General features: G+C 40.7%; 1 protein-coding gene across 1 annotated transcript; it reads left to right on the top strand.

Annotated features, from left to right (window-relative positions):
- Positions 1-10,288: 10,288 nt before the first annotated feature.
- On the top strand, positions 10,289-13,571 carry LOC144709923 (lumazine-binding family protein). The gene is made up of 2 exons (XM_078583601.1): positions 10,289-13,217; positions 13,295-13,571. Exon 1 carries the CDS (start codon positions 10,318-10,320, stop codon positions 11,161-11,163), a length of 846 nt encoding a protein of 281 aa, XP_078439727.1. The 5' UTR covers positions 10,289-10,317; the 3' UTR covers positions 11,164-13,217; positions 13,295-13,571.
- Positions 13,572-13,660: the final 89 nt, after the last annotated feature.

Here is a 13,660-nt window from a genome sequence, read left to right as displayed (position 1 = left end):
CCCCGCCAATGGTTAAGCGGCTGTCCAGACTCTTCAATATATTTCTAAATTCTTCTATTCCTTTAAGTATGGGCACAATATGAAATTATTTTAGGTGTGAATCAATTTATATTTAATTGGTTTTGGTGTTTCAGAGTTGTTGAAATTCTTTTGGGCCTGAGCAATTTATATTTAATTGCATACCTCGAATTGAAGTGGTTTAATGGCTTCAGTGTTGTGTATTTAATGACTATTTATTATTTTCTGCTTTGATGTTGCAGGATATAACTGTGGGGACAAGGACCTGCCCACGAAGTAATGGGCAAATGGCCCCCAGCAGGCCAGAAGTTGGCCATTGGCAGGATGAATGATAGGCCCTGGGACTTAAAAATCAATAATTTGGACTAACGAGTAGAGTGCCTAGTTACGGTTAAAGTAAGACATAAATAGGTAGGCTGCTCATTTCCATTGGGTGTCTACTATTTTCTCAGACATCCTGTTTTTGAATTCGATCTCATATTATCATATTTACGATTCATCTAACCGTCTCTGATCACTGAACACATAATTTTGAGTGATAGCTTGTGTTAAAATTTGATGCATTGACTAGTAGATTAGTCAATGCATTTTCTACAATTTCTTCGCTTTTAGTTTCTTGACTTTTCAGGAGATTTCAATATCTTTAATTCCTATTAAGTATGGGTTTCTTGTTTTATTTCCATATCCACTCGTCCACGCATATTTATACTTAAAACAAATTGCATAAAAAAATTAATGGCAAGCTAAAATTGTTTGTGAAGTAATCTTGGACTCGCGGAAAACTTTCTATTTTATTTGGGAGGTGCAATTTTGAGTTGTAAAATTTACTGTTTGGATTAATTTTATGTAACGATGATATTGAAAACACGAATGAATTTCATAAATAGGTTTTATTTTTGTGTTTTCTAGCTCAGGCCTGAACAAAATATGGTGATACATTATTAATATCATATCCACTAGATTATGCATGAAATAATGTAATATGTATTGACTTTGTCTCTTCAAGGTACACACTTAATTAGGCTGATGAATAATTACATATTTTATCTCTCTAGTTCGCATGAACTCTTTTTCAGTATGTATAAAGTATAATGTGTTATCTAAAATGTAATTCTAATATTTAAACAAGTGATTTTTTACACATAGATGGAATGTTTTCTTAAGTATATGAAATATGCCTCTCTTAAGTTCTTAAACTTACCTTATCACATGTACTAATAACATCTAAATGCTTTTCATAACCCCAATAAATTTTCATTATTAATAAATTATTAACTCGCCTATATTCCACCATCTGCCTTTTTTATCTCAAGCGCCTACGGTTTAGGATGGTTTTTTATCCCTGTGTTGTTTATAATTATTTATGGTGGTTATTATTTTCCCTCATATAAGTACTTTAAGTTTTGAAAATTAGAAAAAAACATTTTTCTGTGTTTGCTCTAATAATCTCTTACATCAGCCATTAATTTAATTAACCTTTAATTACTATTATTTACATAAAATTATAAAATAATAACATTTAACTGTTATTAACCTTTAATCATTTTTTATTTAGTTCCTTACATTTACCGTGACACGAATTAGAATCATATGAAATCATAAATCACATAAATCAGGTCAAGAAATGTTAAGAAATAAGATAAAGTGAGAGAATTTTTTGTAATTATCTTACAAAAATATTGAATGATGAACTATATTTTACAATCCACTTCAAAATTTTCCATGATTTTAGTTTAATAATATCCTCTTGGATATTTAAAAAAAACTTGAAAATAGATGACAAATAATTTCAACAGAATGAATGGTAGGGAATTCTTGATGTAGGATGACTAGGGGAGATGGGAACAGGGTGACGAAGGGAACTGGATACTAGAACGACTAGGGGAGGGGTAGGATAAAACAGACCACAAATCACACGATCGAATCCGAGGATTTAAATCCAACGAAAATAGTGATGGTGCAGCCCCTTTCCTCATCGAGGGCGGGAGTACTATCTTACAACCACCGTGGTGAAAACAAAGCACCAAAATCAATAAATCCGATGGCGATTCGCTTGAAGATTCGAAGGCCTATTTCAGTCTATTCGCTTGAAGATTCAAAATCCAAATCTAATCTGACGGCGGTGGACGAACACTTGAAGAACACTGGATGAAGAACACTAACACCAAAGAGGGTAGGAAGTACCTCAGCACTAAGGCAGTGCGTCGTGGCGATGCGGGAAATCCTTGACGAGTTGTGGGTGGGGCAAGTAACGTGCATCGACAGGGCGTCGTGGATCCAATTGCGCGTCAGTTGGGGTCGAGGGGAGTCGCCTTGCGAGGTTCGGGGCAACACCCCAAGACCTAAACGGTAAACGAGGCACGCTGTTGGAAGACGTAAGATCTGAATCCCCGGATACTGGTTGCAAGGGTCGTGTGGACGCGAGATGTTTGACGGCACGAGCGGCAGAGGGCTCGGGTACTGATGCGGGCGGCGGAGGGCGCGGGCGCGGTCGGCGCAGGCGTTGATGGCGCAGGGCGTAGGCGGTACAGGGTGCGCGCGCGAGCGGTGCAAGGTGTGGACGGCACGCCGGGGGGGCGCACAGACAGTGCGGGTGCTGGCGGCACCGGCACGCAGACAGTGGGGTGCTGGCAGCATGGGCACGCGAACAGTGCGGGCGCTGGCAGCGCGGAACGCGGACGCCGCGGGGCGGGGACGGCAGGCCGCACGGGTGGCGTGGCGCGGGCGGCTGTGCTTGGGGGGGGGATGAGAGTGCAGGCAGCCGAGGGGCGCTAGCGCAGTGGCTGATGACACAGGCGGTCGAGGGCGGCTGTAGGGCCAAGCGGCGGCAGCGGCAGGCGACAGAAGAGAAGAGAAGAGTTTTAGGGCAAATCCTCTAAGAAGAAAGAAAACTTCAATTCTTGAAAAATGATTCACCAAGTGTATCGTGCAACATTGGCCTACATATAGGCCTTGGAGGAAAGAGAAAATATGAGAAATAAGATAAAATAGGCGACATGTTATCGTGTCACGTCAAAGGGCAGTTCTGGATCTGGCGTTGACGACGTATCATGATGCGTGACATGTTGTGTGTAAGTGGAGACGTGTTTGATGCCGGCACGTGGACTGGGTCGTTATCAGGGCGTATCTATAGTTGATGTTGGCGACGAGTCAGGATGCGGGACATCTCGGATGACGGTGGGGGTGTGTCCGAAGATGGTGCGTTGACGTCGCCGCCACCAATTCTTTTTAAAGGTGGTTTACGTATGAAGAATAGGATATTCTTGAAATCACTCATCTTCATTTTTAAATGGAATGCATTTGTGATGTGCCATAGAAGGTCAATGAAATTGGACTCCTAGAATTTGTAATTACATACCAGATATTTTATGATGAAATCATTAGATTGTTTTCAACTATTTTGTTACATATAAATGCAATAACTCATTTAATAAGACGTCCAAAAAACTAGAAAAGAAATATGATTCCTGATCTAATATTTATCATAATGAATTGGTCTCAAAATTTCAGTAAACTTAAATAAATATTTAAATAATATAATATTATTTTTAAAAAAAATAACAAAATTTGGTGGTCAAATTTTATATTTCATCCTATAATTAAAGATATTAGCTAGAAACATAGATTTATTTCCTGATTTTTTATCACTTTTTTTTGAATAAATAAATAATTTATAGGACACAATTAATGTGTTTACCATTGGTTTAATAAGGAATGACCATGTGATGACCTTGTCTTGACTTTTTTCTTTGTCAAATAACATATTTGGAGAAAGGTCTTATAGACACATATATCCATGGGTCCATATATCTCAATGGGAAAATAATCCATAGAAAAAGAAAAAAACTAGAATTGATAAGTATCTTTCTTAGAACAAAAAAAATAAAAATGAAACATAAATCATTGATCAGTGTCACGACACATATACTATTTGATTCCTAAATTTGAAACTTCAGATTAATTTAAAAATAAATAAATAAATAAAAATTACCTTTTTTTTTCTGAAAGAGTTGTAGATAATGTGGAATCAGCTTATATATGCAATGAAGTTCTATTTAGAATTGATATTTTTGATGGAAATATATGTGGCCAGCAGGCCAACACACATTCCCCATCTCGTTCCATATTCATTAATGGAACATATTCATTATAGTGCACGTGTGATGCGTATAATGAAGTCCATGAATACATGATCGAACTTAATGAATTACGATGAGATCGTAATACGGAGATCACTAGTCTTTAAGAATGTGTTCTAAACATTCCTATTCAAAGGATACGCGAGAAGGACATCGAAGTATCCGGATAGAATAGCACTATCTAGCCTCACTCATATGATGAGTATGGCCGGTCCCGTAGCCATTAGTGTGCCGACACTAATGATAGATAGTGGGTGCTCTTTAGTGGAAAGAGTTCACTGAATTGATCCGTACGAATCCCTCAATGGTATTATACCAAACTTTCAATCAGGTTGAGTCACGTCACGGTTGTGTAAGTGGTCCTTAGACCTGAGACACCAAAGACGTCTTGTGGACGGACGGTTGTACTTTGGCTATGGCCAACGAGTCTCTAATCATGGGATTCTAAACGGTCTTAGTTCGAGTGCATCAAGAAGTACACGAAGGCGATTGAGTGGTCAAGATGGGATCGTCCACCCTCGGTATAAGAGGTGACACCTCAAGGAAGATGATGCGATGAAGTCCTTGACCAAGGCAGTGAAATATCGGAGAAGAGTTCTCCGATGATTTTCGAATGCATCAATACTAACTCGGATGATCGATTAGGATTTGACAGTTGACCATACCCTAAGTCGTCCAAGGAGCGTCAAGTGGATGAGGGATTATACATACACGGTAACCGATGACGAAAAGGTTCCATGAGTGAGTCGATACACACTCCTTTGTATCTTCTAGGACACGAGGTGTAGCTTGGCACCCCACGTGTCGGAGTCTCGACCTATCGATTGGGTTAAATCGATCCGACATTAATTAATCTATATGATGATATAGTTAATTAATTTGGAAGGCCAATAAAGGTTATTGGGCCGCTGGAGTCGTTAACTAGACTGATACATGGGCCTAGAGGGTCACACGTAAATGGTCTTTTGGACGTTGGAAGATATACTTAAGTTTTGGGGGTTTTTATGAAAAATACCCACTTAGTATAAATAGGGGAAGGCCTTGAACGAAATTTACACAGGCCAGAATTGTTCAGGGGCATTTCCCCTTCTTCTCCACTCTCCCCACACCCCCTCTCCATCCCTGATGTGATCAGGACGACGTAACGACGCCGACGGAGAACGGGGCTCGTCAACGAGAAGGAGGAGATCCGATGCGCCGAGGACCGCATGGATACGTCTAGAGGCTGCACACTTGAGCAGCTCGACTCGTCTCACTCCGGGATCAAATAAATCACAAATGAGATTCGTGTAAGGTACGCCGTTTCAATGTTTTTATTGATGCCGTTCGATTCGCAAAAGACTTCCGCTGCGCATCGTTTTCGATTTATTCATCCAAATCAAGGCCCCTAGAACCCAACAATTTTTACATATTTAGATAGTTGACAATGCACTTAGATAACTGTTTACTTGTGGCTTATTCAGTTTTCTACTTAAAGAATTTACTGAGTAAATCAGTTAAATTGACCAATGGCATGACTATTAGCAATATAATGAGAGAAGTATCAACATGCACAATGGCAGTGCATTTTTTCATCTGACCTATTAGAGAAGGGTTATTAAAAGCATAGCTTTATCTTTCTATTAACTGAGGGGATCTTGGAATCCTTAAAATTACTTTTCAAAAAAATTGTGATCACCTAGTGTAGAATAATAAAGCATCATTTTGTATAAAAAGTTTAACTCCAATGTAAAAGAAACACTAATGGTGGAGTATCTTTGATGCAGAATTGATAGAGGATAAAGAAAAAATTCACACACATGAGGAAGACCAGATTCAAGCTCCAACTTAGTATTAGAAATATTTGTGGCCGGCAAGCCAATCATACAGTCCATATTTTGTTCCACATTCATTAATAGAACATATTCATTATAGTGCATGTGTGATACTTGTAATGAAGTCCATAAATATGTGATCGGACTTGGTAAATTAGGATGAGATCGTAATACAAAGATCACTAGTCTCTAAGCATGTGTTCTAAATATTCATATTCAAAATATATTTGAGAAGGGCATCGAAGTATCCAGATAGAATAACACTATCTAGTCTCACGCATTTGATGAGTGTGGCTGGTCCCATTGCCATTAGTGTGGAAACACTAATGATACATAGTGGGTACCTTTTAATGGAAATAGTTCACTAAATTGATCTGTACGAATCCCTTAATGGTATTATACCAAATTGTCAATCAGGTTAATTCACACTATGGTTGTGTAAGTGATCATTAGGCCTGAGACACAAAAGACACATTGTGGACGGAAAATTTTATTTTGACTATGACTTACAAGTCTCTAATCATGAGATTCTAAACAGTCTTAGTTCGGGTTTGAAGAAGTTCACGATGAAGATTTACTGGTCAAGATGGCTCATTCGATGATAGAATGAATCACATATGTGATCTGTGTTGAGGTGATTTTTCTTCGTGTTTTAATGATGCCATTATGATTTCGTTAAGTCTTCCGCTGCAAATCATTCGCTGTTTTTCATCAATGTTGAGGCCCTTGAATCCAGCACTTACTGGTCAAGATGTCTCATTCGATGATAGAATGAATCACAAATGTGCTCTGTGCTGAGGTGATTTGTCTCGTGTTTTAATGATGCCGTTATGATTTTGTTAAGTCTTCCGCTGCAAATCATTTGATGTTTTTCATCAATGTTGAGGCCCTCGAATCCAACACTTAGAAAATAAATGAGCTCATAGATAGATCCTTTGTGCTCCAATTAAAATGTTTTAAAAAATTAAACTACGAGGATTTTATTTAGTCGTAAAGCTCTAATGAATACCCAGTATAGGTTAATGTCAGAAAATAAAATTTAATATTTTTAAGTGTTCCCATTTTTTGCGTCCAAACTTTTCAAATTGGCTCCTACCTTCAAGCAATGAAATATATGTTAATCCTTTGCTGAAGACGGAGATGTAATGATTAATTGATCTAATGAAGTTGTGAGAGTTTGATGCACCCATCAAAGCCTTCTGTTTGTCGTAGTATACCATGATTTTCCTTCAATTCCATGAATTTAAAATGATTTTAAGAATTTAAATATCAAACCTAATTTTTTATTTACTAAATTATATTGTTTTATAGAGCTATTTTTGAGATATTAGGTCAAATTAGAGTAATTTCATTTCTGGGCTTCAAAAAAGCAGGTAGAGGAGTGCGGGCTAAAACCTGAATGCCTTCATAATTCCCCTACAAATTCATGCTAGATAGAATCATAAAAATTAGATGAAGGAACTTTGAAATTCGTAATTAACTAATTAGAAAGTAGGAAGGAATGACAAGGGCATTTAAGATCATTTGTGCATAAATATTATATTCATGTCTCTCTTTAAATGATTTTGTATGTTTTCCATTAGTGGCTAGACATGGGTAAAAGACTCCACATGATCCTAGTTGAAAGGTTATGCAAGAATTCATGAAGTTATTGCATGATCCTCCCTCTAAGCTAATAATTGATGCATACATAGAGAGTGGGAGGTCTGATCATGCCCTCATTGAAGTAAGGGGTTTGAAGTGTTCACTATTTTCTCATCTTTATATTGTAGAGAAAAAATTCATTGTATTAAATAAATATAAGGAAAAAGTTTTAGGAAGAGGCATTGGGGACTCAGGATACATACATCACCAGATTTGAATTTTCACCATCATACCCAGCCATTTCCCCTAATTTATTTGATTGTAAACCATTTTCTCTCTCTATCCACTCATTTTCTACCACTTTCTCACTCTAGAATCTAAAATTCTCTCTCTAAAGTTTAAATATAATATATATGTACAATCAAACATAAAATTCCATTAGAAATCATCCATTTATCCTTTCAATTATTCATCCCATTTTTCTATGTTAAAAAAATTATATATTTTTTTGCATCCCATCCCATTCCATTCCCAAGTGTAAATGAACTTTCTAAAATCAATGGAAAAAAATGGATGATTGAATTCACCTTATCACATTGTCAAATCCAGATTAAAATGATTCCTTGGTTGAGTATCTTTGATCCATTCAAAAATTTGACCTCTAGATGAATCCATGCAGTCCTTGACATTTTTAATATTCTCATGTTTTAATCAATAAGCACCACCATTGGTTTTGGATCTCTTCGTCATTTTAGTTGCACTAGGAAGGGATGTTTGCTAATGAGAGAAGGGAGAAGACGGATGGGCTCCCAAGGAAGTATCTCATGGGTGATTTCATTTGTGACTTTTTTCTGTTTATACTTGTTCGGAATATTTATAAATCACATTTACTTTAAACATACCTTTTGACATCCAATGAAATGTTTGTGTGAGACATCCTAGGCATATGTACTAGTCTAATTAATAACTCCAATTACCCAATATGTTTCATTGGCTAACCTGATTAATTGAATCTAAATAACAAATAGATTAATACATAATGTAAGATTTTATCCAATCGGTAGGTTAAGTTGATAGCTCGAGGGTTCAAGCTACATCTCATGCTTTGGATGTTACAAAAGATCTTATCAAAACTTTCATAGAAAAATTCTGTTGTTAGTTATGGTGTATGTATAAAATGTAAAAAAAACATGGTAAAGAGGTTGACTCCCAATCAAACAAATCTCAAATGCATTCAAGTGATGCTGAACCACTCACTCATTCACTCATTAGATAGATATCTCCAAAAAAATTTCATAAGTCACATTTCATTCCACATCATTAGCCCTATTATTTAGGTTGACAGATCAAATAACAACATTTCCTCAGTCGATGGTAAACTACTATCTCTTTAAAGTCTTCTCAATTCTGGTACATTCAAGCCTTATTCGTGACAGCATTTTCATTTTCCATTATGATTTATTAAAAAAATTTGCACCTAAAATATGCAAAAGTATCGTAAAATATATTTCAAAGTACAAGCTCAATTAACTTTAGGATAATGACGAAAAAAATAACATCATCATGGTCATCATAAATATAACATCCCTGACAATGTTATCATAATCATCCTCAACTTCGGGTACGATGACAATTGTATCATCATCATCATCATCATCTACCAATAGACTAAGGTTGTTGATGGATGACAATGAGAGCAGGATGCATCTCAATACATAATGACACTAGAAACAAAAATGGGAAGAAGCTACTTATTGGTTTCCTATTTTGTCCCACTCCAATCTGTTCTGTCATCGAAATTCAGTTGGTCTTATTTTTCATTGTCATGTTATCCCTTTCATCATCGGTTTCGTCCAGCCCCTCAGAAAACAGAATGAAACAACAAGCCCTGTAACGAATGATTGTCCTCAACCATCATCAGTTGTCATCCGAGTGATGATGCCGAGAGACGACAAGCTGATTTCATCCTCGTCATCCTCACATTATCGTCACCGGTGATGGCAAACACTAGGCTCACAACTAGAGACATAAGCTCATACTTACTACAAACTTTCTGCAAACCATCTCAAATATCTACCACGGAAAAAAATCCATGTCCCACCCCTTTTTCCTGCACCTATACGAATAGGGAATGACAGCCGTCATCCATCACGTCACACGTCACAGTTATGGCAACATGACGGATGATGTGACGGTGATGAAATTAGGGGATCGTAACAGTGACGGATGACGAACTGGGCGTGACGGTGATGCGACGGTGACAGGGGGCCTCGGATGAGTGACGTGATGGGACGGCCCTGACGGAGTTTTACAAATGACCAAAAAAGCTTAAAAATCGTTAGATTTAAGCTTTTTGACGGCCGAGATTTCACCACATGGTGTCGTTGACTCTATTTCTTGGCATTTTATAGAAAAGTCCCTGCATTAATTCGTGCGCACAAAAGGATTCAGTCCAAAGATAATTGAAGATATGACCCTCCAAATCTCTCTCCTCTGAATGGAGATAATTGGAGACACGTGACAGTGGTGCCATCCGGTGACGGGATGTGACGGGGACTCCGCAAACTATGACGGTGACGCAAACGTGACGGATTTTTCCGAAATAATCCTCGTAGGTGTGATGGGACGGTGACGTGACGCACTGTCCGTTACGAATCGTCATCCGTCTCGTCATTACCGGGCCGTCACGTCCCGGACGTGCCGTTCCCTACGGGCTATAAATACAGTAATTACAAGTCCACAGACAAGAAAGAACAGGAGAAATGGCGATTTCTGCTCAGAAGCTGGGAGGACTGCTCAACGGAGCTCGGCCGCTTCAAACGAGAAACCCGGTCATGGCTTCTCGCTCGCTTCTCCCTCTTCTTCCAATCTCGAATGCCGCGCGCCATCTCCCATCCAATCTCCGATCGCTCCCCCAAATTTCCCCCAAATTCAACCCTAGATCGACCCATTTCCCCCAAATTCAACCCAAATTCAACGCAAATTCATCCGTCAGGTGCCTCTTCACCGGAATCGTCGAAGAAATCGGCACAATCGAGCGGATCGGCGCCTCCCCTGACGGCGGATTCGAGATGACGATCTCCGCGCGCACCGTCCTCTCCGGCGTCAACCTCGGCGACAGCATCTCCGTCAACGGCACCTGCCTTACCGTGACTGCCTTCAACTCCGCCAGCTTCGAAGTCGGCCTGGCGCCCGAAACCCTCCGCAAAACCTCCCTCGGCGAGCTCTCCGTCTCGTCATCCGTCAACCTCGAGCGCGCCCTCACGCCTGCTTCTCGAATGGGCGGTCACTTCGTGCAAGGCCACGTTGACGGGACGGGGGAGATCGTCTCCTTCGAGGCCGAGGGGGACTCGCTGTGGGTGAAGGTTAAGACTTCTCCGGAGCTTCTGCGGTACATCGTACCCAAGGGGTTTATCGCCGTTGATGGGACGAGTTTGACCGTTGTGAAGGTCTACGACGACGAGAGCTGCTTTGATTTCATGCTCGTCGCTTACACCCAGCAGAATGTGGTCATTCCTCTGAAGAAGCTTGGCGATAAGGTGAATTTGGAGGTGGATATTCTGGGCAAATACGTGGAGAGAATTCTGAATGCTCGATCCCAGCTCTGATGGAAGATGGATCTTTTTTATTTTGATCTTCAAGATGGAATTTGCGGGATCTGATTTTGATCGCATTAAGATGGAGTTTCAGGTATGTTATCATGAATTGATCGTCATCATTGTCGTTATCTTTTCCTTTTGCAACTCGGCCATCTTCAAAACAAACAATCTTCGAAAGTAGTCGAATTATGATGATGATCTCTGTCATTCATGTGATCATGGGCACGATCTACATCAGAGTGTTCCTTGTTGTACCGCCATGGATTCGATTATATTTACGGATGAAAAGGATGCCATTTAATCGTTCATATTGGCATCAAGAGTCCAATGATGATACTGATGATGATGCTGATGGATAATGTTATCATGATGATGACGATCCGCATCAGGGGTGTTCTTTGGAGCATCCTCCGAAGTCAACTGATTGTGCAACAATTACCATACGATCATGTCCAGTTATATAGGAAAAGTTCACCGTTTGATCATGCATACTGTCTACAAGAATCTCGTCATCATTATCAGGATGATGATTAACATCATCCATGATATTGTTAGAGCAGTCCCCATCTAAGAAGTGGACTGACAACTCAATAATTACCTCATGATCAGAGTCCATTTAACTATGCGACGAGAGCCATGCTCGTGACCATGATCATGGCAATATCATTACTCTTATCATTAGCACAATTCAAGTAGGGATCGCACTCCCGGACGACGACGATGATGTCATCATCAACAGGCGTCGATGTCGACGTCGTCTGTCTGCCGAGTTCCTCAGCTTCATCGTTGTCAACAGATGTCATCTGTCCCAGAGGTCTTCACCAATTGCCACTGGCCGAAAAACTCGTCCTCGTCATCATCATCATCACACATCCATGACGCTCCATCATTGTTGTTGTCAGGGAAGCCATTTACGCTTTCGCCACGTCGCCAGTAACCACTCAGTCTGTCGTCGTCGTCTGTCGTCATCATCGTCATTGTCGTCGACGATGTTGATGCACGGATATTGTGCAGGGACGCGAGGTTGGATGAAAACCGGGACTGAAATTCGTCCCGAGATGAATGGACAGGACAGTTTTAGTCCACTTGGACGAAAAAACCGTTCCGTCCACATCCCTGCACTGATTCCGGATGTCGGACGAGACGATCTTCGTCCAATCCAGTCCATCGTCCATGTCCTGGACAATCCAGAACTATACTAGTGTAGGGAAGAGGACGGGCCTGTTTTTTCATCCCAGGAGGAAAAAACCGTCCCGTCCGCAAGGTTGGACGATAACTGGGACAGAAATTCGTCCCAAGATGAACGGACAGGACGGTTTTAGTCCACTTGGACGAAAGAACCGTACCGTCCACGTCTCTGCACTGATTACAGACGTCCACGTCCCCGTCCCATCCATTGTCCACGTCCCGGACAATCCGGAACTATACAGCACGGACGACGACTGCAGACGGCTAAATTCAAGTCAATGGTGTTCCTTGTAATCCTCCATATTAAATTGTAGAATGCCATGGGTTATGCCTTTGACGGCCAGAAGAGAGAGAGATGAGATGAAACTGACACGTCAGCACAACAAGGCAGGAAAAAAATCCGCACTAGATCCCATACCACTCACTAGATCGACCGGGACCCACAATCCGACGTGGTCCAATTTAAACCATACACGTGGAAGGCGCCAAAACATGACAACGAGAATTGACCAATCTACCCCGGCAGCTGGAACGAGGACCATTACAAAGCCGATAACGCCAGGGGCATATCAGTCATTTCACATCGATGTCACGTCTGCCGTACCGTTGGCCACAGACCGCAAGCGTGAACAGAAACGGACCGTCTCTGCCTATAAATACTAGGCCGTCGTTCAAACGCGCTTCATTCAACGAGGCGAAGAGAGAGAGAGAGAGAGAGAGGAAGAGAGAGAGTGGGGAGGTCGTCTTCTTCGTCTCCATCTCTCTCTCAAATCCTCTCTCGGGAATCAGCAATGAAGCGTGTAACGGGAGCTCTGGTGGCGGTCTCGCTGGGAGCGGCGATTGCGTCTTCTTCTGTAGCTGTGGCGCTTGATCAGGTTTGGAGTTCGATTTCAGAGGTTTGTTCGATCGAAGCTTCATTCGCAATCTATAATGTCTTTCTTCTCCGATGCAGAGCGGATCGGCGAGCCAGAAGGACCGATTTTCTTCCGGCGATCCGTTCTCCCCCAATTTCGACGGCCTTCGGTTCATTGAGACGCTCGTTACTGCGCATCGGTGATCCGACGGCTTTAATCAGATGTACGGCTCTTCCCAGGGAGGCCTTTGCCCTAAGGTCCCTTATTCATTCTGTTTAAATGCTAATCCATGATCTATACATTCCCTTGCCCTAAGTTGTTCAGATCCTTCACTGGCACCGATTTTATGTGGTTGAAGTAGATTTATATTCGTCATTTAGACTGTGACAAGAAGAGCTAGACGATTTCAGATTCATTAATGAAGCAAGTACGTCATCATTGTCATCATCATCATCATCATCTTT

This window comes from Wolffia australiana, chromosome 11 (genome assembly GCF_029677425.1).
Source record: "Wolffia australiana isolate 7733 chromosome 11, ASM2967742v1".
Classification (NCBI taxonomy): Eukaryota; Viridiplantae; Streptophyta; class Magnoliopsida; order Alismatales; family Araceae; genus Wolffia; species Wolffia australiana.
This window is presented reverse-complemented; position numbering and strand designations above follow the sequence as displayed.